This window comes from Pipistrellus kuhlii, unplaced genomic scaffold (genome assembly GCF_014108245.1).
Source record: "Pipistrellus kuhlii isolate mPipKuh1 unplaced genomic scaffold, mPipKuh1.p scaffold_m20_p_34, whole genome shotgun sequence".
Lineage (NCBI taxonomy): Eukaryota > Metazoa > Chordata > Mammalia > Chiroptera > Vespertilionidae > Pipistrellus > Pipistrellus kuhlii.
Genome location: NW_023425534.1, coordinates 3,639,500 through 3,664,076, shown reverse-complemented (window position 1 = coordinate 3,664,076; position 24,577 = coordinate 3,639,500). Strand labels below are relative to the sequence as shown.

General features: G+C 64.1%; 1 protein-coding gene across 1 annotated transcript in view; it reads right to left on the bottom strand.

The window, feature by feature from the left end:
- SPSB1 (splA/ryanodine receptor domain and SOCS box containing 1) overlaps positions 1-20,724 on the bottom strand; it is a 37,034-nt gene extending 16,310 nt beyond the window's left edge. The window contains exon 1 of the mRNA XM_045570593.1: positions 20,092-20,724. Within this exon, the coding sequence (XP_045426549.1) occupies positions 20,092-20,709 (618 nt within the window). The 5' untranslated portion in view covers positions 20,710-20,724. The remainder of the gene's footprint in view (positions 1-20,091) is intronic.
- Between the last annotated feature and the right edge of the window lie 3,853 nt (positions 20,725-24,577).

The window sequence follows — 24,577 nt, the reverse complement described above, 5'->3', positions numbered from 1 at the left end:
CAGCGAAACGGAGAGAGAGAAAAGCAGAGACACATATTCTGAGCAGAGACAGAGATTCACAGAGACAGAGAGACAGAGAGACAGAGAGACAGACAGGGAGAGGAACCGAGAAAGCAGCTGGGGAGGCAGCAGCCGGCACAGGAGGCAGGAGGGTGGAGGCCCCGCGGGCTCCGCACACGGCTGTGCAGGCGTGCCGAGTCCCAGGCAACAGGAATATTCACGAAGAGGCCAAGGGCAGGGCGCCCCCCCCCCCCCCCCCGCACACGTGGGTCCTCAGACAATGCCGGGTGCTGCACGGCCCTCGCTATGCCGGGGCGCTTCGGGCACTTTGCCCCTCACACACAGTCAGGTGTCAGGTGCTGGGGTCACCTGATGCCCAGGTGGCCCCACCTCAACCTCCAAGGTCACCTTCCAGCCTCCGACCCCGGAACCAGGCAGCCCCACTGTCTGATCGAGCCCACAGAGACCTTACAGATGACCGGATAAAAACACTCCGCTCACAAAACGGGGCAGCTGCTGCGGAGGGCGGTACGGTAAGCCGACGTGGCTCAGCGGTTGAGCATCGACCTATGAACCAGGAGATCACGGTTCGATTCCCTGTCAGGGCACAGGCCCAGGTCATAGGCTCAATCCCCAGTAGGGGGCCTGCCGGAGGCAGCTGATCCATGATTCTCTCTCATCATTGATGTTTCTATCTCATGCTCCCTCTCTCCTCCTCTCTGAAATCAATAAACAAACAATTTTTTTTTTTTTAAAGTAAAGACAGCCCTAACCGGTTTGGCTCAGTGGACAGTGTCGGCCTGCAGACTGAAGGGTCCCAGGTTCGATCCCAGTCAAGGGCATGTACCTTGGATGCGGGCACATCCCCGGTGGGGGGGGGGTGTAGGAGGCAGCTGATCCATGTTTCTAACTCTCTGTCCCTCTCCCTTCCTCTCTGTAAAAAATAAATAAAATACTTTTTAAAAAGAAGTGTATTCTATAAATAAAAAAAATAAAGACAGCAGCACCATGCGTTCCGGCACATCCACTTCTGCGTTCGCAGACGCAGGAGCAGGGCAAGCGGGTCTCAAACACGTTCACAATCTCCACAGCTGCGTGTCCTCGGACAGAGGAAGGGATGCTGCTGTGCAGTGGGCCCGGTCGATGGAACTGGAACGGACACAGCCGGGTCACGGACCCAGCGGCACGGATGAACCCTGAGGGCATCATGTGTCCGCCACAACACGACAGACACCGCACGCGTGCACTCGGGTGGCCTCTAGAACCCGGGCACAGGCAGGGGGTGTTGCCAGGAGCTGGAGGGCGGGCCGGCCCCTCCCGGGGACAGCCTCAGGGTGGGAGGGGGAGAAAGCTCTGCAGATGGTGATGGTGTTGGCTGCACCACCGTGGGACGGTGCTTCTGCCACTGAACGGCACACAGGTCACGATGGTACCAATGGCCATCAAAATACAGGCACAAGACATGTGTAAAACGCAGGCACAAAACATGGCACCTATATGTTACACAATTAAGAGAGGCCTCCTTTTACATGAAAAGAAGAAAGAATCAGAGGCCTAGAAAGATTACATGGTGAAAGGAGCGCCCCTATCCTGAGGCCCTGGGACTGGGCCCTGGGACTGTCCCTGGCCGTGCCCGTCTGCACCTGTAAGCCGACCAGTGTCCGCGCAGGAGCAGTTGTCCCAGGCGCTGTGCTGGGCAGGGAAGGCGGCCTCGAGGCGGCAGAGGCAGAGCGGCAGAGAGTCGCCATTTACCTGTTTGCCAACCTCCCTTCCTCCCATCTCTATATATAAAAGTCCAAGTGACCATTGCAACCAAACAGGCTGTGTGGAATGACCAGGCCTGCAGGGGGGTCAGTGAGGAATGACCAAACGACCGAGCAGCAGGCTGCATGGGGTGACCAGGCCCACAGCAGGGGCAGTAATGGGCAACCAGGCCAGCGGAGGGGACAGTTAGGGGCAACCAGGCTGGGGGGGGTGCGGGGCAGTTAGGGGTGATCAGGCAGGCAGGCAGGCGAGCAGTTAGGAGCCAGTGATCATGGATTGTGAGAGGGATGTCTGACTGCCAGCCCGATCCTCAGGATTGGGCCTAAACCGGCAGTTGGGCATCCCTCAAAGGGCTCCTGAACTGGAGAGGGTGCAGGCTGGGCTGAGGGGACCCCTTCCTCATGCATAAATTTTATGCACGGGGCCTCTAGCTTGACATAAGAAGGAAGAGACTGAATGTTCGCAGGCTGCTTCCTGGGCAAGTCTATGGGGCTGCTCATCCACTGCTTCCCACAGCAGGTGCTTCTCGAACCCGACAGGGAGACAGAGCCGGCAGGAAACAGACGGGGCCATGAAAGGAAGATACGTTGACGCGAGGCCAGGCCCCCAATGGCTAGGCAGCGGGGACAGGTTGCTGTCCAGGAAATGAGTCATGTCTCCGCTGGGCCCGGGGGGCCGCACAGAGCGAGAGCAGACACCCAGCAGGCAGACCCCGGCTCTCGGGTTCTCAGGAGGAGGCTGTGTCTGGTGGATTCCCCCGGGGACCGGGGACCTGCTGGGACTCACGGACCACACGGGCGGCCCCGTCCACACCGGCTGGTGAAAACACGGGAGCCAGGGCCGAGGCGGGTGCCACCGAGCCGGTGCCCCCAGCACCCGCTCCTGCAGCCGCCCACACTTCCTGTGCCTCGTCACCCTCCAGCACTCAGGCCACAAAACCCAGCAAGCCGGCTTCTCGCACCAACCGCTTTAGGGAAAGAAAATTCTCTCTCAAGGTCACAACCTCCTAATCAATACATCCAATGGCAGGAACTGCATCTCCTCCTCCCCCCACGGAGTGGAAGAATCCCGACCACGCCCTTGACCTTGGAACGCTGGTTCCCGTGATGGATGCTCCCCGCACGGGAGGGCCCCCACCCCTGCTCCTTTGCTAGTTCTTCCTCCTGCCCCTGACAGACAGACAGACACACCACACACACACGTTCCTGAGCGCCCCCCTCCACAGGCTCCTCTTGAACTTGACACAGCCACCCCACAGCCTCACTCTCGGCCGCTTAGCCTCAGTGTTATTCTGCATCAGTGTCCGATGTACAGCAGAGCGGTTAGGCCCGGGGTAGGCAAACTGCGGCTTGTGAGCCACATGCGGCTCTTTGGCCCCTTGAGTGTGGCTCTTGCACAAAATACCTCGGCCTGGGCGAGTCTATGTTGAAGGAGTGGCGTTAGAAGACGTTTAAGTTTGAAAAATGTGGCTCTCCAAAGAAATTCCAATCTTTGTGCTGTTGGTATTTGGCTCTGCTGATGCAGGAGTTTGCTGACCACTGGGTTAGACAATCACGCACCTTACAGGCTGGTCCAAAGCAGCACTCTTAGGGCAACCCTGTCCCCCGTACCCCCAGCCCTCCCCGCCCTGACAAATGGGGCCCCTCCCAGCCTCTACATCTCTGCTATTTCTGCCCCTCACCCAGATGCAAACGCCTCATCTTCCTGGATTCCTCCTCTTCTCTGCTTCCCACATCACCAGCACACTGCCCAAAGCTGTCCCCATTCTCAGTGTGAAGTCACTGTCGCCTCCCGGGCTAGAGCAGCTAAGAGCCTCCACACGGGTCTCCCTGCCCACAGCGTCTCTCTGACCTCAACGCTCTCCCTCGGACCCTGTCTTCATTTGGAAAAATCTGCAATTAAAAAGTGCACAAAAGCGGCGTATTTTCAACACCTACAATGAAGCCTGTCACATCTGCTGCTGGCCCTCCTATCGATCGCACAACCGTCATCTGGTTGGAAGACTCGAACAGGCAATTCAGAAGAAAACTCAACAAACAGCCCTGGCCGGTTAGTTCAACGGTTAGTGCGCCGGCCTGTGTGCGAACCCAAGGGTCTTGGGTTCGATTCCCGATCGAGCGCACATACCTCCATTTGATCCCCAGAGGGTGGGGGGCAACCAATCGATGTATCTCTGTCACGTGGATGTTTCTCTCTTCTCTCTCTCTCTCTCTCTCTCTCTCTCTCTCTCTCTCTCTCTCTCTCTCTCTCTCTCTCTCGTTCCTCCCCTCCTCCCTCCCGCTCTTTAAAAACAGTCAATGGAGGTGGGGCCTCTGGGAGGTGGTTCAATGGTCACGAGGGTGGAGCCCTTGTGAATGGGATTCGTGCCCTTCTGAGCAGAGGCCACAGAGACAATCTCTGTCCACACACGTGTGTACGAGGAGACGGCCATCTGCACACCAGGCAGGGCTCTCCCCAGCACCGGGCCTGCCAGCACCTCGGCCTCGGACTTTCCAGCTCCAGAGCCGTGAGAAACAAGCATCCGCTGTGCGGGCCGCCGGGTCTGTGGTCTTCTGTCAGAGCAGCTCGAGATGACTCAGCCAGAGGTGGATGCTGTTACGTGTCCTACCACAGCTTCTACAGAAGACACGGGGAGACGTGCTCCAGGTGAGCACTGGGCCGGCGTGGCAGGCGGAAAGGGAGGAGGGAGGAGTGAGTGCGCACGTGAGGCCACGGATGTGTGGGGGCCGTCAGCCGGAGGAGGCCGGTGTCAGTGACCCTCCTTACTCACGTCCACGGCCCCAGCACCTTCCATCTCCTCCCTCGAGGGGCCGCAGCGGCGGCAGCAACCACAAGCGGCTGCACCGTGGGGACGTCACCTCCAGCCAGCAAGGCGCCGGCTCCGGCCACAAACCCGCCCGCGGACTGCGGCTCAGGCGTGTCTCCGGAGCATCCTGCGGACCGAGCCCCGCAGCGTGCGTGTGCGTGTGCGTGTGCGAGGAACGTGTGACTGCCCGGCGCTCTGGCTCTGACCTGCCGGCCGTCCTCCTGCCTTCAGAGGAGCCCCAGCCGCCGAGGCGGGCAGGCGGGGCAGCTCCACTGGTGCCCACCCTGATCCACCCACTGCCCCCGGAAGGCAGCCGCCCCACAGGACCCCCTGCGAGACCCGCGTCACCTTAAACAACACCTAACTGACCAACTGACTACCCATCCATGTGCTAACCAACTGACTGCCCAGCCATGTGCTAACCAACTGACTACCCATCCATGTGCTAACCAACTGACTACCCAGCCATGTGCTAACCAACTGACTGCCCAGCCATGTGCTAACCAACTGACTGCCCAGCCATGTGCTAACCAACTGACTGCCCAGCCATGTGCTAACCAACTGACTGCCCAGCCATGTGCTAACCAACTGACTACCCAGCCATGAGCTAACCAACTGACTGCCCAGCCATGTGCTAACCAACTGACTACCCAGCCATGTGCTAACCAACTGACTGCCCAGCCATGTGCTAACCAACTGACTACCCAGCCATGTGCTAACCAACTGACTACCCAGCCATGTGCTAACCAACTGACTACCCAGCCATGTGCTAACCAACTGACTGCCCAGCCATGTGCTAACCAACTGACTGCCCAGCCATGTGCTAACCAACTAACTACCCAGCCATGTGCTAACCAACTGACTACCCAGCCATGTGCTAACCAACTAATTACCCAGCCACGAGCTAACCAACTGACTACCCAGCCATGTGCTAACCAACTGACTACCCAGCCATGTGCTAACCAACTGACTACCCAGCCACGTGCTAACCAACTGACTGCCCAGCCACGTGCTAACCAACTGACTGCCCAGCCATGTGCTAACCAACTGACTGCCCAGCCATGTGCTAACCAACTGACTACCCAGCCATGTGCTAACCAACTGACTACCCAGCCATGTGCTAACCAACTGACTACCCAGCCATGTGCTAACCAACTGACTACCCAGCCATGTGCTAACCAACTGACTACCCAGCCATGTGCTAACCAACTGACTGCCCAGCCATGTGTTAACTATAACTGACTACCCATCCATGTGCTAACCAACTGACTACCCAGCCATGTGCTAACCGACTGCCCAGCCATGTGCTAACCAACTGACTACCCAGCCATGTGCTAACCAACTGACTACCCAGCCATGAGCTAACCAACTGACTGCCCAGCCATGTGTTAACTGACTACCCATCCATGTGCTAACCAACTGACTACCCAGCCATGTGCTAACCAACTGACTCCCCAGCCATGTGCTAACCAACTGACGCCCCAGCCATGTGCTAACCAACTGACTGCCCAGCCATGTGCTAACCAACTGACTGCCCAGCCATGTGCTAACCAACTAACTACCCAGCCATGAGCTAACCAACTGACTACCCAGCCACGAGCTAACCAACCGACTACCCAGCCACAAGCTAACCAACTGACTACCCAGCCATGAGCTAACCAACTGACTACCCAGCCATGTGCTAACCAACTGACTACCCAGCCATGTGCAAACCAACTGACTACCCAGCCACGAGCTAACCAACTAACTACCCAGCCATGTGCTAACCAACTAACTACCCAGCCACGAGCTAACCAACTACCCAGCCATGAGCTAACCAACTGACTACCCAGCCACGAGCTAACCAACTGACTACCCAGCCACGTGCTAACCAACTGACTGCCCAGCCACGAGCCACCTAAATGCAGCCCGTTGCTCTCCATGACTCACGCTGGACTTGGAAACACTCAGTGTGTGCCTCCTGCCCTCGGAGCCGGCAGTCTCTCTCGGGCTTTGGTGAGCAGGGTGCCCTCGGCAGGTGTTAGCTCCGTGGTGCCCACATCAGACAAGAAAGGGACACTCTCCCCACAGCACGTTCCCCCCCGACATCAGGGACGCCCGTTGGAGGGCCCGGACCTCGCTCAGCTCGGCAGCTCCTGGATTCTGTCCGAGCAGGCCTGCCTCCCCCCACGCCCCGCTTCCCGGGCCCTAAGGGAGACGCCCGGGCGGACAGAGACACTGCTCACCTCCAGCTCCGCAAACTCTGCGCGGTCCACGCCGCGTCTCCAGGCCCCCACCTGTCCGTCTGCCTCGAGCCCAAGGCCAGAGGTCAGGGCCTTGCTCTATGCCGGGCAATCTTGGCTGGTAAGAGCCCTGTTGGGCCCGTCCTCTGCATCCAGACCAGGATTTGGCAACTGATGGGCCCACAGCCTGGCGTTGTCAATAAAGTTTTATTGGCACCCACCCTGCCCTTCTGCTCACATACCGGCTGGCTCTCTCGCTCGCTCTCGATACCAGCAGTGAGGTAAATGCAACAGAGGTCCCACGGCCCACGCAGCCCACATGGGCTCTGGCCCGCAGTGAGCTGACCTTTGGCCTGAACCTGGAAAAGGTCGCTGGCCACTGAAGAATACTGCCCTGTGCCTGCTGGGGCCGGCTCTGGGAGGCTCAGGCCCCATGTCACACCCACCAGCTGCCACCTCGTGCCCAAAGCACAGGGCAGTGCCAGGATCCACGCCCCACCCCATCCTCAGACCTCCCTGACCCCGACCCCTCCCTTCACAAACCACAGCCTCATTTAAAGCAGCTACCAGCCTTTTTTGAGGGGGTTATGAACCCCATTGGCAGACTTTGAAGCGTGTACCCCCAAAAGACCTGGATTGTGTGGTGGACTCTGTCCTAGGAACATGCACCGGACGTGGGCACTGTGCCCGCCTCGCCCCGGTGACGGGCAGCGGATGCATCGCGGGCCAGGGCTCCTCCTGACGTCTGCCCTGAGCGCTGCCCCAGAACACCCCAGGGTGGGGGGAAGCTGGGTCCCGGGGCCAGGAGCCACACCCGCCTGGCGCTGAGCAGGCAGGAAGGGCAGGATTAGGGACCCCCCCACAGAAGGCGCCAGCTGCTCCCCGGCAGCAGACACAGGGTGCGCAGGGGATTTCTGTGTTTTGACTCAGAGCACCGTGTCTTTCCGACTACACCAGCGCACACAGGCGTGCAGCCACGAGGAAAGCCCCTGAGACGCCGCCGGCGGGTGACGCTGCCGCCAGGCAGTCGGAGTGAAGGGACTTCTGGGGGCTGGCGAGGGGCGGAGGGCCGGGCACCTCTGCCCAGCGGCCGCCTCCCGGGGCCCTCCCTCCAGCCCTCCAGGCAGCCCATCACCAGGGAGAGCACCGCACCCAGATGGTCAGTGACCCCAGGAACCCAGGCCCCCTCTCCCCTCCTCGGCCGTCTGGAGGCCGCTAGTCCCCGCTCAAGGGGGGCTTGGGGCAGCCGCTCGGGCTCCACCCACTGCTGTTCGTGGGCACCTGGGGCGAGTCTGAGCGCTTGCAGGGGGGACGTCTGGGGCCCCAGGGCACGGGGCAGAGACGGGCTCAGAAAAGTGAGGTGAGCAGCGCTGGGGCTGGCCAGGTCCCAGCGGCCCTGCGGGGTGATGCCTCGCTGCCCAGCCGTCTCCTGAGCACCCAGGCCCAGCCGACCCCAGGAGGGGAGCGCAGCCCCAGCCCCACGCAGAGCCTTCCGCCGGCCCCTCCCGCCGGGCGCGGCGGGACCCTGCCCTCTGCCCGCCCCGCCCCGCCCCGCCCCTGGGGAGGACGGAACACAGGAGGCGCAGGTGCCCGACCAGCCTCAGGGACCCCACTCCCCGTGGCATCCCCCCTGCTCCCGGGACACGCCGGGGCAGACGAGGGCACCCAACTGCGTCGCCCCTCGCGTGCTTGCGGAGGGAAAGGGGCAGCTGCAGGGCGCGGCGTGCCAGCCCAGGGAGCCGGCCACCCGGGCGAGCAGGCCGCCCCGGGCGGCGGCTGCTTTTAGAAACCTTCGCCCGCCGGCAGCTAAAAGAGGGAAGTGAGCGAACGGCCCTCCGGATGGCACGGAGGACGCCGAGGCAGAGCTAATGACAGGGTTCCGCCCCACCGCCCAAATCTGTCCAGACGGCCCGCCGGGAGAGGGGCCCGCCGAGCGAGCGCAAGGCCGCGGGAGGAAGCCGCGCGGTGCTGAGCCCTCCGGGGTCCTGGCAGCGCCCACCCTCCCTGCCGGCCCGCACCCTCCACCCAGAGCCCTCTCCAACCCCATCTCCTGGGGCTGCTCAGGCCGCCCGGTGGACGTTCGCGAAACACACGGGCCGCCCTGGCAAGCTCACCGCGTGCCTGCTACCTACATGCCAGCGTCACGGGGCCCCCTCAGGGGCAGTGACCAAACTCTCCCGCACACACGCCTTCTATGACCTGGTTCTGACCACGATTGTTCTGACCTCATTCCCCACTCCCCTTCCGGCTGCAACACACAAAACACCGAGGCCCCGGCACGCTGGGGCGGGCATCGGGCTCCCCTGCCCGCCCCAGGCCCTTCCTGTTTCGGTGATGCCCCTCCATTCTGACTTGGAAGGCTCCGTCTTCCCTCTCCCGGCCCAGGGCTGTGCGCCTGCTCTGTCCCAGCTCTGGGGGCGGGGACACGCCTCAGTCCACGGCCCTGGGCCATCAGCCACCCGCTCGCAGGGAGTCTGCAGGCCGGTCAGAGCCCACCTTGGGATCTCAGCTCTAATGATCTTCTGAGGAAGAGGCCCCAGACAAGGAAAGCAGGTGCTTAAACAGAGAGGCAATTGCCAGCTCCAGCGTCTGAGCCCCTGGATCCAGCCATGCCTGAAACCCCTCGACTTTCCAGCTGCTTCCAGTTCAGAAAGCAAGTAGCTTGTGGAAGGCTGCTTGGATCGGGTGTCTGTCCCTGACCCCTGGGAACGTCCTGCCAGACTCGAGGCCGAGCTTTTGAAAGACTTCGCTGTTCTGCTCGTGCCGTTTCGCCCACTTGGGAGGCGCGGCTCTCTTATCGGCTTCTCCCCGGGGAGCGGGGAGCCTGGACTCCGGTTCCCCCGGGGAAGCCTCCCCAACTCTCCCCCGCGCCACTCGGAGGCCTCTGCTCCGGGCCTCACACCGGGGGTGCTTTCCATGCATGCACCCTGTCCTCCGATACGTGCCGAGCAGCCGCGCCCCGCCCCGGGTCGGCAGGCAGCCTCTGCTCCTGGGAGGCAGGGACCAGGCTGCTCCAGCACCAGGCCTACAGCCCGGCATGCAGAAGGCACCGGGCAAACCGCCGCTCCCCTGCCTCGGGGAGGCACCCTCCGCCACTGCGGCTGCATCGGGAGAGGGTGCTGGGGTGGACATCTAAGCCCGTCAGAGGGTCTTGCTTCAGTCTTTCCAGAACCCAGACATGGGCTGTGGGCAGCTCTCGCTCACCCTCATCACCTCGCCGTCCCCTCCCGGTCCCCAGCACCAGCCTCCTCTGCCCGGACCCCCCGTGTTTCCACTCAGTGAAAAGCACACGCCCCACAGCGGCCCCCAGGCCCTCCCAGCCCCGCCTCCAGGGCCTCCTGGGCCTCCGGGGCCTCTCCCCTCTGTCCCCCACACTGGCCTGCCTCCCTGGCCTCCTGGCTGCCCCTGCCTTTGCACTTCTCGGGCCCTCTGCCTGGTACCAGGTACCCTGGGCCTGGGCACTCCAGTGGCCGATCCCTCATTGCCATAACGGACACCTTTCCCAGCCACCTTCGTTTAAGTGACAGCTGCTCTGTCCCCAGCATTCCTGCCCGTGTCCCTCCCACCCAGCTCCTCTCCACAGCGCTTCCCCATGGTGCTCCCCGGTCCCCTCGGGAACCGTGTCCCCCGGGGCGGGGCAGCGCCTGGGGCACAGGGGGTGCTCAGTGAACACCTGAGGAAGGGGGTGGCTCCTTCCGTCCCATGAAGCCACTTTGAACCCCGCCCGCCACACTCTGCAGAAATGCCACCTCTCAGAAGCAGGGCCTCGGGCTCCTATTCCCAAACCAGCTTCCTGAAGGGGGGACAGGTGACCACCTGTCTGTCCCTGACCTGATCTGTCTCTCCCTCAGCTCATCTGCAGCTCCACTGCCCCGGGTCTGCCCTCTGGGGCCCCTCATTCCTCAACGTGGCCAGAGCCCACCCCTCACCCCACACTGTCCCACCCCTCACCCCACACTGTCCCCGGCCAGAGCCCACCCCTCACCCCACACTGTCCCACTCCTCACCCCACAGTCCCCACCCCTCACCCCACACTGTCCCCACTCCTCACCCCACACTGTCCCACTCCTCACCCCACACTGTCCCACCCCTCACCCCACACTGTCCCACCCCTCACCCCACACTGTCCCCACCCCTCACCCCACACTGTCCCACCCCTCACCCCACACTGTCCCCGGCCAGAGCCCACCCCTTACCCCACACTGTCCCCACCCCTCACCCCACACTGTCCCCACCCCTCACCCCACACTGTCCCCAGCGTGTGGGGCTGCCAGGACGGGAGAGCAGGGCCCTCACCTGCCCCGGCCCCCTTTCCCGGAAACCAGCCCGCAGTGGGCAGAGGTGCCCCCTCCGGCCACGGGGGAGCCTTCCTGCGGCCCCTCCCCCTCGTTTTCCAAGAAGCAACGCGTCTGGCCTGGACCAGACAGAGCTGGCCCCGGGCACCCAGCGCAGACTTGTCCCAAACATGACTGTCTGGCCGGGTGTCCGCTCTGTCTGCGAGGTCGAGGGCCACAGAGTTATCTCCGCCTGAACTGTGGCTCCGGGGCGTCCGGCGGTTCCCAGGGAGCCCGGCGCCTCCTCCCTCGGAGCCGCACAAAGTTCCCTTTATGGAGCCGGCGGCCGGCACCCGGCTGCAGCCTCAGGGAAACCCAGGTTTGGGTTTTCTCCGGGGGCACAACCAGGCCTTTGTCTGGACGGCGCCCGTCCCCACCAGCTGGCTGGCGGCCTCCCTGTCGGGTACACAGCGTCCGGGCCCCAGGCCCCTGCAGCCGGCCCTCCCGAGGAGGCTGGGCACAGCGAGATGCCACAGACAACAGCCAAGGCCGCGCTCCCACCCTGAACACAGCCCTCGTCTCCCCCGGAGCCTCCAGGGCACCCCTCTGTGCGGAGCAGTGGGGTCCGAGCGGAACCTGCCGCAGAGGCAGCCATCGATGTGATGACAGCCAATTAGGACTCAATCCCTTGATGCCACGAACCGTTGTGAGTCCTACCTCGCACCTGCCTGCGGGGCCAGAAGGTACCGCCCACCTGGAGCCCATGCCAGCGGCAGCAGCAGATGCGTGAACGTGTGATCACTCCCAGGGATCTGGTCCCCTGCGTTGGCACACAGAAGGGATATGGCCTTAAAAAATCTAAAAAAACACACACAAAAACAAAACAGAAATGGAAAAAAGGAAGGAAGGAAGGAAGGAAGGAAGGAAGGAAGGAAGGAAGGAAGGGGGACCAAGCGAGCAGGGTGCCCCAGGCAGATTGGGAGCTCAATTCCGGGGCCCAGAGAAGACAGTGACGAGCCTGCAGCAGCCCCCTCCTCCGCTGCCCTGCACTTTGGGGTCTGCACGCTGGTTCTTCTTCTTGTAGGAAAAGTCCCCCCAATTTCCTGCTGGCCCCCAGGAGGCAGGGCCTGAGAGGAGGGAGGGGGAGATGGGAGGAGGCTCGCAGTCCCATGGCCCCACACTCCCGAGGCACGGCCCTGCCCTCTGTGGGCGTCTCAGCTGAAACCCACGCCTCGGCACCTGGACGCCCCACTGGGGACGTCCGTGGTGGACCTGGCCCAGGCAGCCTTAAGGACCTGGAGGGCCACTGCCCCAGCATCTGCCCAGCTGGGCTCTGGGCCTGGGGGCCCAGGGGCCACAGGGGCAGCCGGAACCCCCTCTGGAGGGAGATGGGGCCATGCACTGGTGGGTGCCATGGAGACCAAGGGGAAGCCCGAGTTCAGCCCCCACCGCAGACAGGGCTGCAGGCGCGGTGCGGGCGGCTTGGCGACATGGCGTGGACCTTCCTGGTCCGCCTTGGCGCCTGGGCTGCAGGGCGTCTTCTGAGATGCACCGTGATCTCTGCCGACAGCCCCCGGGGGACAGCGCCCAGGCCGGCCGGGGGAGAAACGGAACCCCCCCGCGATTCTGTGGAAGAGACACCCGCCCACCGCCGAGCGCCAGGCAGAGGGGCCGGGGCGGAGAGGGGCCGAGTGCAGCCGCCGGCCCCCTCGGCGCAGGCCCAGCGGGAGTCCGTCTGTCCCGGCTGGCCAGCCAAAGCCGCCAGCTCCACGGGGCGGAAAAGGTCGGATGCTCAGACAGAGGGTCAGCCGTGTGGGTTTCCCCTCTCCGAGATGGCAGAGGGGAGGGGGCGCGGGCAGGACCACGGCCAGCCGTCGAAGGCCAGCGCAGGGAGGGCCGGCCGCCCGGCTCCCAGACACTGCCTGTCCCTGCGCAGCCGGCATCGAAGGGGGACGGCCAGACACTGTCACCGCGGGCAGGTCACGTGGGGGGCAGTGCGGCGGCACGGGAAGGGAGTGACCTCTTTCCGAGGCCCATTCAGGAACCTCCCTGCAAGCCCAGACGTCTGCGGCGGCCAGACAACAAAGGGGAGGGGGGAGGCGGGCGGAGGTGTCTGACGGTCCCGCACACGCTCCCCTCCATCACGGGCCCCCTGGCTGCCCCTCAGCCTCCAGCTGACCGTCAGGGCGGCCGGAGCAGGCCCGAGCGTGCTCCTGCAGGCCCTCCCCCCCCCCCCGGGCCTGCTGACCTCCGGGGTTCTGTCCGCTTCAGCCCCGTGGAGCCCGCTGGTCCCAGCCGCCCCCGCCTTCCGCCCAGGACCCTGTAAGCACAGCGCTCCCGGGCGAGGGTGCCGTCCCCTCCCTCAGACGCCCTCCCCAGCGACCACCACGCCAGGACGTTCAGATCCTGTTGGCCAACAGGTGCAGCCACAACACGGCCTGGGAGGCGAGGGAGCGGACTGGGGGAGAGCTGTGGGGTGAGAGGCAGCAGGGGCGGCCGAGCGGACGACCCCGGGTTCAAATCCCAGGCCTGACCCTTCCCTGGCTGCGACCTGAGGTTTCCTGGGCCTCCGTTTCCCCACCTGCGAAACAGGGACAACAGCCTTATGGGCCTCACAGGGGGTGTACGCGTGGGTGTTTCTGGGACACACAGAGAAGTCTTGTTCATGCGCGCTGACACTCCGACGCAGACCGGTCACGGAGGCGCAGGCCGGGAGGGCGGGGCGGGACAGGCTGGCCTCGGGCACCGTCGCTGCTCAGCGGGGACTGGTCACTGCCTCTCAGAGGCCAGCGTTAGGGACAGTAAACTGACCGCCTGCCACTTGTTACAGAGACGCCGGTTTTGGATGCCACACGACATTGTGAGCAATTAAGGGTTTCTGTGGTTGGTGTTGTGAGATATTATTATTATTATTATTATTATTTTGGTATTTCCCCCCAGTGGCTGCCAGAAGCGAGGTGGTAGGTGCGTCCCCCTCTCCCCACAACGGAACTGCATTCCCGTTAAAGCTCCTAAGACGGGCCATTCCAGCAGCAAAGGCTGATGGGACACCGCCAGGGCCGAGAGGAACACGGCCATGGTCTGGGGAGAACTCCTCCTCCAGTAAAGCCATTAACACTCCTCCCGGCTCCCAGCGGCTCCCCACCATTCCCCCGGCAGCTGGGCCAAAGCCAAAACCAAAGCACACGGGAGAGTCTGACCCACCCTCCGCTAGTGACGCCAATGGGGATGGTCCCCTTTAAGAGGGGGGCTCTGGGGACGGTGGTCCCTTTAAGAGGGGGGCTCTGGGGACAGTGGTCCCTTTAAGAGGGAGCTGAGGGGATGATGGTTCCCTTTAAGAGGGAGCTGAGGGGATGATGGTCCCCTTTAAGAGGGGGGCTCTGGGGACGGTGGTCCCTTTAAGAGGGGGGCTCTGGGGACGGTGGTCCCTTTAAGAGGGGGCTGAGGGGATGATGGTCCCTTTAAGAGGGGGGCTCCGGGGACGGTGGTCCCTTTAAGAGGGAGCTGAGGGGATGATGGTCCCCTTTAAGAGGGGGCTGAGGGGACGATGGTCCCTTTAAGAAGGGGCTGAGGGGACGATGGTCCCTTTAAGAGGGGGCTGAGGGGACGATGGTCCCTTTAAGAGGGGGCTGAGGGGACGATGGTCCCTTTAAGAGGGGGCTGAGGGGACGATGGTCCCTTTAAGAAGGGGCTGAGGGGACGATGGTCCCTTTAAGAGGGGGCTCCGGGGACGATGGTCCCTTTAAGAGGGCGCTCGCTTCCAGGATGGCTTAAGGCGAGATGCTGCGGGTGGGCGCACCCGGGGCCTGGCCCGTGCTGAGGGTTCGATCGGAGAGGCCGCAGGCGGGTCCCAGGCCGCGGAGGAGCCGGGCCCCAGGGACCGCGCCCTGCGATCTGGTTCCTTAATGAAGAGCCGATCAAGGCCCCTGGGGAGCACGGGGAGCGCGGGCATTGACTCTGCCCGGCGCTCTCCCAGGCTCTGCCCTCCGTCCGCACAGCAGGCACCCGACTGCTCCCAGGGCGAGGGGCTGAGCGGGAATGGGCGGCTCAGGCCCCAAAGGGGCCGCCCGTGGCGGGCACTGGGTCAACAGTGCCCACAGCGTTGCTCTGGCTGCTGCCGCAGGTCCCCGCCCCGCTCTGCCCCCGCTCTGCCCCCCAGGTGGCCGGAAGCCGGATGGGCTCTCCACCCTGTCTAACCCTGTCTCCCCGTCCGCAGGCTCTGCCTCTCCCAGCGCGGCCGGTGCTCAGGCCGCCGTGCCATCGGGACATTTCACCCCCACACGCCTCCCCCTCCGCACCACTCACCCAGAAACGCGACACAAAGAGTCCCCAGGACCCGGCTAAGCCCGAGGAATGTAAATGTTTAAGGCCCGCCTGCATGCTCTGCAGACTAAACTACCGTCTAAGAGCTCTGTCAGCTAGGGCGTGTGTGTGTGTGTGTGTGTGTGTGTGTGAGTGTGTGTGTGAGTGTGTGTGAGTGTGTGTGAGTGTGTGTGTATGTGTGTGAGTGTGTGTGTGTGAGTGTGTGTGAGTGTAAGTGTGTGTATGCGTGTATGTGTGTGGTGTGTGTGTAAGTGTGTGAATGTGTGTGTCTGTGTGAGTGTGTGTGTATGTGTGCACGTGTGTGTTTGAGTGTGAGTGTGTGTATGTATGTGTGTACGCATGCATATGTGAGTGTATATGTATGTATGTGTGCACGCGTGCGTTTATGTGTTTGAGTGTGTGTGAATGTGTGTGTATGAGTGTAACTGTGTGTATGTGTGTGAGTGTGTGTGTATAAGTGTAACTGTGTGTGTGAGTATGTATGTGTGAATGTGTGTGAATGTGTGAGTGTGTGTGTTGTATGTGTGTGAATGTGTATGAGTGTAACTCTGTGTGTGTGTGTGAGTATGTATGTGTGAATGTGTGTGTGTGTATGTGTGTGAATTGTGTGTATGAGTGTAACTGTGTGTGTGTGTGTGTGCAGGGGGACAGGAGGGGGGAAGGGGAGGCTCCGAGGAAAACAGGCCGTTTCCAGTCCTGCCATTACACCGCCACCTGTTCCAGCCGCCGCCATTGCCGGGGCCTGAGAGCGTGGCGGACGCAGGAATCCGGAGACGGGACCAGCCGAGGAGCAGCAGGATGCCGGTCTGAAAAGGGGGACGGTCTCCCCGGAGCCTGGGGAGACCCCTCCGGTCACACACCAGCCTTTCCTCTGATTCCGCCCACGAACACCGGCCTGGAAAACACCAGTGACGACCTGACAAGCCCCCACGCGGAAGCAAGAGACCGAGCCCGCCTCCGGGCGCCTCCAGAGAGAGGTCCTGGTCAGCCAGAGGGGCAGCCCCTCGGGAGCTGCGGTCAGACCCCAAACCGGACCAAGTGATCCCGTCCCACTGTGTGCCAGGCCCCGTCCCAGGCTCGGGGCTGCCGGGCAAGGCCGGTGGCGCCCTGCCTTTGTGGAGGCGGTTAACAGACGGCCGTGAAAGCTGAGCTGCCTGGATGAAGGAGCCAACTCTTCCATGTCCTCAAGAGGCTGGCACTCATCCATCCATCCATCCATCCAGCGAGTGCCCACGGAGCCCAGGTGTCCCAGCCACTGCACCCGGTGTGATAGCCCAGGCCTCTCCCTGCAGGACGCTGCAGCGACTCCTAGTGCCCCCCCAGGACGTCCAGGAACACCCCCCCATCTCCCTCGGTGACGTGGGTAACCCATTTCTCCTCTCCGCTGCCCGAAGCCCTCGCCAAAGGGAACAGGAGGGCGCACCTCCCCCGGGGACAAGGGATGACGAGAAGCCCCCGCTTACACACAGCGCGCCCCAGAGCGCCGTGACGAACAGGCTCTCCAGGACTCCCCATCAAAAGGCGGGCAGGGGCACCCACACCTGCACACACTGAGGTAGGCCGGGGAGGGAAGGCAAGAGGAGGGTGAAGCCATCTGGTGGGGAGGGATGGAGGAGGTACTGCAGGTGGAAGATACCTCCCCACCCCACCCTGCCCACCCCAGGGCAATGCTGGCACAGGCGGGAGCTCAGGAATACTTGTAGGAGCTTCTGCTACGAACACTGAAGAGAAACCTAAGGAAGGGGGCGGGGTGTGGGGGGCAGTGCCCAGAAACAGTGAAAAGCAGACACCCACCGGACACGGGGAGCCCCTGGCAGGGACCCCAGCCCCGGGCTGAGCAGGAAGTCCGGCTGCCACCCCTGGATCCGTGCATTCCATGGGCGTGAGCGTGTGAATCCCCGTCCTCCCTCCTGAGGGGTGCTCTGCCTCTGACCCAGGGCCAGGGAGACAGGTGCTGGGGGCCCGGGGCCAGGCCCAGCCAGGGCCACCAGGTGTGGGCTGGACGCCCGCAGACAGGAAAGGCGGAAGCAGCTTCCCACCCCAGGACCAGGGCTGTGGACGCGGGAGCTCACTCCGAGGGGCTGGCCCGTCTCTAACCACCAGGCTGGACAGTGCTCCAAGGGGTGGCCCTACCACCACCACCACCCCCTCCCCCCGCTCAAACCACACCAGCCACACCTGGCACTTCCATCCCCCGCCACACCCACCCAATTCCCCTCCGCCCCATGGCCCCGCTCCCCACGCCCGGCGGACACCTGGGCCAGGCCTCCTCCCGCCCATCACCAGCCCCTTCACCGGCCCGGCCCCAGCCCCGGCCCCGAAATGTCCCCGCTGCCTCCGCAGCCCAGCTTCAGGGGGAGCAGCAGCGGTCCCTGCCTGCAACATGGGTCTTAGGCCCACTTTTAAATTATCTTTAATTTTTACTGGTTTCAGAGAGGAAGGAAGAGGAGAGGGAGAGAGAGAAACATCCATGATGAGAGAGAATCACTGCTCGGCTGCCTCCTGCACGCCCCCCACGGGGGATCCAGCCTGCAAGCCGGGCCTGTGCCCTGACCAGGAACGGAAGCCGGCCTCCTGGTTCCTAGGCCAGAGCTCAGCCTCTGAGCCACGCCGGCCGGGCTCATGCCGCTTTCACAGATGTGGAAACTGAGGCTCAAGAAGGCCAAGTAATTGTCCGGGAACCAGGTCGAGCCAGAATCAAAACTCACGCTCCTCCCGGGTGCTGGGCCCTGAGCTGGGGGCGGGGCCGTGGGGACAAAGAAGAACACGGAGAAGGCCTGGCGGGCCTCGGCGAAGGATGCTCCCCGGGTTCTGTCTCCCCCCCCCCCGCAGCCTGGGGATGCGGGCCTCAGGCAGCGCTGCCCCGCCCGCGAGAGCAGAGGCCGCGGCTGAGGGCCGCAGCGGAGACGGCACAGGCCACAGGCCGGAGGGACAGGTGGGGTGGCAGCCGGGCACGAGGGTGTCCCAGCCAAGGAGCCAGGGGTGCGTCCTGGGTCTCCCAGGTCCACCGTCACCCCGCCCGCTGTGGACCGGACCCCCCCCCCCCCCATCAGACCACAGGAAACGCCGTCTGCCCGGCTGGAGCTTCCCAGAAGGAACGCCACGTTCCCCCAACCTCCCCCCAACCTGCCCGGAAAGGGAGCGCGGCCAGCTGTTTCCTGCGGCCCCACCTGGCTGGTCCCGGAGCCCCGGCTCCCCGGCTCCCCGGCTCCCCCGCTCTCCGGCGGCCCCCATTCCCCAGCTACCCCCCCCCCCCCCCCACGTTCCCCGGCTCCCCGAGGGCCGAGAGCACCCGGCCGCGCACCGGGCCGGCCAGGCCCCGGGAAGTCCCGGAGCAGCGGAGCAGTGACGGGGGCCTCCCAGGTCCTCGCGGGTCCCGTTTCCGGCCGGGGCGCCTGCGGGCCGCCGGAGCAGGACAAGCCCGGCACTCAGAGGCTCGTGCAGGCAGGTGGGACGGGGAAGGTAAAGAATGAAAGTGCCACCAAGGAGATGAGCAGCTGCAGGACTGAAAAAAAGAAAAAATCGGTTCCCACGCCTCAGGAAATCAGTGGCGTACAGTTTGAAACTCTTCCCCTACCTGGTGGCCTGAAACTCACTCTCTCTCTCTCTCTCTCACACACACACACTCACACTTCTCCCAGATCTCCCAGACACCTAAACTGGAAACCCCGGACGGAGGCATGCCGCGTTTCACAATGACCTTCATTCCGTGCTCGCTACGTGCCAGGCACCCTCGCAGCCCCTGGCGACTCTGCATGCCCACATGCCCTTCGGCCAGCGACAGATCCCTTCCCTTCCTCCTCCCCCTCTAGTCCTTACACACCCCAATGCCACCTCCTCCAGGAAGTCCTCCTGGATTCACCTGCTGAGCGTGCACCCTCATGCTCATCAAAAGCCTCCAGACCTTTCCGATCGCCTCTCCGTGCTCCAGCTTTGGGGCAGGCGCTGCCTGAGATGGTTTTGTTTGAGGGTTAACGGCAGGTTCGCCCTCTTCCCTTCCAGAAAGCTCGGAAGCAAACGCTCTGAGGCCAGGAGTAAGGACTGGAAACTCCACGGCAGTTCCCTCCTCAGCGCAGGGAGGACGGTGAAAGGGGAGGCCCCACCGCCCCGCAGGCCTAGGCTCCCCGTGATGGGAAGGGCTGCCCCAGACAGCTCGCCCCACATCGGCCCCTTCCATCCACAAGGTGCTCTCGCCACCCCCCTTTCCCAGAGGGGGACCCGAGGCCCAGGCCACAGGAGGAGGAAGGAAGGACCAGGGCCACCCTCCGGCCACCTCCATCTGCCTCCCCAGCTCCGGCCCACACCCCTCGCCTAAATACAGCCTCTGGGCGGCCTCCCGCAGAGAGGAAGCATCCGCCAGAGGCGGCACACACGGCCTGTCTGCTGTGCTCCGAAGGGGGGCAGGGGCCCTGAGATCCCCATGCTCTCCCAGAGGAGTTGGGGTTCCCCCTGAGCCCCCACATCCAGAGGCCTGGCACCACAGAGGCCCCAGGACCCTGCCCAAACCCAGCTCCAAAGTCTGCTCTGCGTGGCCAGTGCCCACCCAGACCAGCGTGCTGACATGACCTGGGAAGACACACGTGTGTGCACACATACCCACAGCCCTTCGCTGTCCCCTGGGGACTGCCTCTCCCGCCCCACCCCATCCCCCACCCCCGCCGGAGAAGGCAAGGTGCCTGGTGCACCCCCATCTCCAACTCACCTGCAGCAGGCCACGCAGCGAGTGTGGCTGGCTGGAAGGGTGAGCCCAGGCCCCTGGTCCCCGGCTCCCGCCCCGGCCCGGCCCTGCCCGGCGGCCAGGAGGCTGCCAGGGGAAGAGCCGGGCGCCGTCCCCCCGCAGGACCCGGCGGCGGAGCGCGCACCGCCCTGACCTCCTGCTCCGGCCCCGCTTGCCAATGACTAAGCGATTTCCACCCCGGAGGGCGCCCGCCTGCCAAGAGCCTCTGGCTGCAGCGGCCGCCCGGGTGCCCGGGCCGCACACACCAGAACCCGTAATTGGCGGCCCTGCGCTTGGGAGAGAAAACCCCCTCCACGCTGTGTTTTGTTTTGCTTTCCCCTGAAGTGAAACAAATCCGCCCACGGAGTTACTGGAAACTTGAGCATGTGAAACCCAGCCGTTTGCACAGAGAGTGCAGTCAGCAGCCGGGGGAGCCCCGGAGCGGCCCCCCGGGGGGCGGGGCCGCCGTGCCCTGGAGGTTCCCATGCGCCCCAGGGGGGCCTGGGGTGCCCCCGACCTCCACCCCGAACGGCACGGCCTGCCCCGGGCAGGGGCCCGAAGGCGGAGGGATGGCAGGTCCGCCTGCACGGGTCCAGGGTGCATGGCCCGAGGGCCCGGTCCCGGCGTGCAATGGCCGAAAAGCCTCAGCTCAGGAATCGGACCCTCGTCTGAGTGAACCCATGCCGTCCGGGGAGCGGGACCCCTCGGGGTCTCGGTTTCCTCACCGGGAAGATGGGGCACCAGAACCTGCAGGGGCCTTGTCGGGGTCCCCAGAGACAGCCCTGGGGCTGACTCCGGAGGGAGGGGAGGCGGGGGGTCCCTGTCTGGGGGCTCTGTGCCCGGGATAGGCTGAGTTAGAGCCCAGCCCTCCGCTCTCCCCAGGACACAGCAGGCGACGGGGGATGTAGCCTGGGCAGGCGCCCACGGGTACGGGTCTAGTCCCAGCGCCCTGAGCCCCAGGGCTCCATGACCTTGCCCTCCTCGTCTGTACATGGAGGGTCCAGGGAGTTTATTCTGTGTTGCTTCTTTCATTTAAAAAAAATATATATTTTATTGATTTTTTTTTTTTTTACAGAGAGGAAGGGAGAGGAATAGAGTCAGAAATATCGACAAGAGAGAAACATGGACCAGCTGCCTCCTGCACACCCCTCACCGGGGAAGTGGCCGCAGCCAAGGTATGTGGCCTTGACCGGAATCGAACCTGGGACCCTTCAGTCCGCAGGCCGGCGCTCTAACCACTGAGCCACACCGGTTTTGGCTGTGTTGTTTCTTTTAAAACAAACAAACAAACAAACCACCACTAAGTTACGTGCCAACATTTCTTTTAAAAACTGGGTTCCTGGCTCCTTTTAGCACAATCAGAAGCGGGCACTGCCTGTGCCCCGGACGCCACTCCTGAGGGTCAGCGAGCCGCCCTCTGCCGGACACGGAACTCCGCTTTGCCACAGTCCACCCCCGCCCCTATCGCCTCCCCGCTGCTCGCCCGCACCTCCTCCCGGGCCCCTGGGGCCCCTGAGTGCGCGACCCAGTTTGAAACCCTAATTTCACTCAGAAGCGTGGCCTGAACCACTTTCCACCCGAATCGCTCAGGAAGCACCCCCGGGCGGGGACTGAGGTCTGACGGTTCGGCCGATGTTTCTGGCAGAAAAACAAGACGCCCCCGCCCGGTCCGGCCGAGGGAAGCCCTCACTTTCTGAAGTCCTCCGAGGTTCTCGCACAGAGCAGGGCAGGTGCCGAGCCGCCCTCCCGCCCCGCCCCGCCCCGCCCTCTCCTCCGGCTCAGTGTCCCCCTCCGGACACACAGGAGGTGGCTGGGGGTCCGGGACAGCTGCTCACAGGCGGGGAGCCCCCGGCTGCTTTGCGTATTGGGGGGCCAAGGGAGGCAGGGTCAAGAGGAACCAGCTGGTCTACTCAGAGCCCAGCAGGGACTGAAGTGTCAGGTGGTCGTTTGAGGGCATTTTCAAGCTGTCGTGGTCACTCCCGAAGGGGAAAGCATGAGACTCAGGGCCTCCAGCCTCTCGCCTCTGCAGGGACTGAGTTCAATCCCCTCCACGGAGCACTGCTGGGGGCCGGCCACCGAGAACGGCAGGGGCACACCCCATGGCACCCGGCACCCCCCAGTGACACCCGGCACACCCCCATGGCACCCGGCACCCCTGCCCCCGTGGCACCCGGCACCCCCCATGGAACCTGGCACCCCCTCCCCCGTGGCACCCGGCACCCCCCATGGAACCTGGCACCCCCTCCCCCCATGGCATCCAGCACACACACCCCCGTGGCACCCGGCACCCCCCATGGAACCTGGCACCCCCTCCCCCCATGGCATCTAGCACACACACCCCCGTGGCACCCGGCACCCCCCATGGCACCTGGCATCCCCTCCCCCCATGGCATCTAGCACACACACCCCCGTGGCACCCGGCACCCCCATGGAACCTGGCACCGCCTCCCCCGTGGCACCCAGCACATTCCCCTTAGCACTTGGCAGCCCCCCAACCCGTGGCACCCAGCACCCCCCACCCTTTAGCACCCGGCACACCCCCCTTAGCACCTGGCACACACCCCATGGCACGCGGCACCTCCCTCCCCCCATGGCACCCAGCACATTCCCCTTAGCACCCGGCAGCCCCCCCACCAGTGTGCACCCAACACCCCCCCCCATGGTACTCAGCACCCCCGCCCCTTAGCACCCGGCACACCCCCTTAGCACCTGGCACACACCCCATGGCACGCGGCACCTCCCTCCCCCCATGGCACCCAGCACCCCCCCCCCCCGTGGTACCTGGCACACCCAATCACAGAACTGTGGCCTTTTGACCCATCCCGTCCCCACCACATGGCGAGCCTCCCGGCGCCCAGCGGCCGGGGGGGGGGGGTGCCTGAGCACACCCCGGGTCTGCGTCCAGCCTCCCTCCGTGGCTGTGTGATCCCCACCAGCGATCTGACTTGTGTGCTTCCGTTTGCCCACCTTTACAGTGGGCATGAGAAGCCCCCCTGAGCAGAGCTCCTGGCAGCGTCAGTGAGGTAAAGAGCAGTGCCCGGCGCATGGCAGGCGCCCACGGAATCTCAGTGCGCCGGCTCCGCCCGGAGGGCCCGGCGGCCTCGGGCCTCCGCCCGGCCGGGGACCATGGGCAGCGCCGTCACCCCCGCTGCCCGCACTGCCCGCACCGCCACTCCATGTGACGGCGTGCGAGTGGTCCCGCCTCAAGGAACCAGCTCGGGGGCTGCTCCCCAGAAACCCCCTGGCTGCACCCGCCCACAGGGCCACCGGCACCTCGGGGTCCCCGGGGCTGCACCCGGCCCGGGCCCCGCCCGCCCGGCGGCTTCAGTCCTAGGAGAAATGGTTCTGGCGGCGCCAGGGCTGCCCAGCTATACAGGGTGGGCATGTACGACGGGAGCATGTGAACGGCGACGCCAGAACGGAATCCTACATCGGCGCCTGGTGTGTGCACGCGCAGTCCCCACAAGTCGTCAGTCATCCCACTGTGCCCCACCCAGGAAGTGGGTGCTGCCCGCCGGTCCGTTCAGGGAAACGGTTACAGCAGGACAAGCACCGAGTCATCGGGAGAGTCCCCTGTCTCGGTGCCTCCTGACCCTCCCCCGGCCTCGGGAGAGAAACCCAGCCCCCGTTTCTACCCGATCCCCACGTCCGTTTCCCGCTGGGCCTGACCTGTGGCCCGGCTGCCGCCGAGAATTCCCCAGGCGGCTCCAAACCCAGGGAGGTCGCAGCCCAGACCCCAAACCCGGTGGATAAAGCCACCCTGGGTGCTGTCAGGTCCTGAGGCAGTGTGTCTTCCCACCCTGGGGCGGGCAGGGGGCAGGGGGCAGGGGAGGGGAGGGGAGGCGGCACCCACAGGCAGCTTCTCCCAGAGCCAGGCCAGCTGAGGAGGGCTGGCACCTGGGAGCTCGGTGCCCCTCGTCAGGACATGGTTTTAAACCCCCAAAGCTGCCAGCCCGTGTGGCTCAGTGGTGGAGCATTGACCTATGAACCAGGAGCTCACGGTCTGATTCCGGGTCCAGGGCATGTGCCCGGGCTGCGGGCTGGATCCCCAGTGGGGGGTGTGCAGGGGGCAGCCGATCCATGATTCTCTCTCGTCATGGATGTTTCTCTCTCTCCCCCTCTCCCCTCCTCTCTGGAATCCATACAAATATTTTAAACAAACAAACTAAAACCAGGAGCCCGAGAGGTCCAGCTGCCCCTTCCTGGGCCGTGGGTGCCATCCGAGCCCCGTCTTCCGAAGGGAGGCCGCCCTGGGCATGGGGAGGCGTGACGGCTCCCATCCTACCCTGGGCTCCCGAGGGGCTCAGAATTTTCCACGAAAAAAAAAAAAATGCAGCAGAGCAAACCTCGGCGGTGAGACACCCACGGGGCGGGGGGAGCCGGCGTGGCCCGGGCCCTCAGACCCGGCCTCCGGGCCGGGCTGTCTGGGCGGCTCAGCCAGGCACGGCGACAGGCAGACAGAGCGGGCATT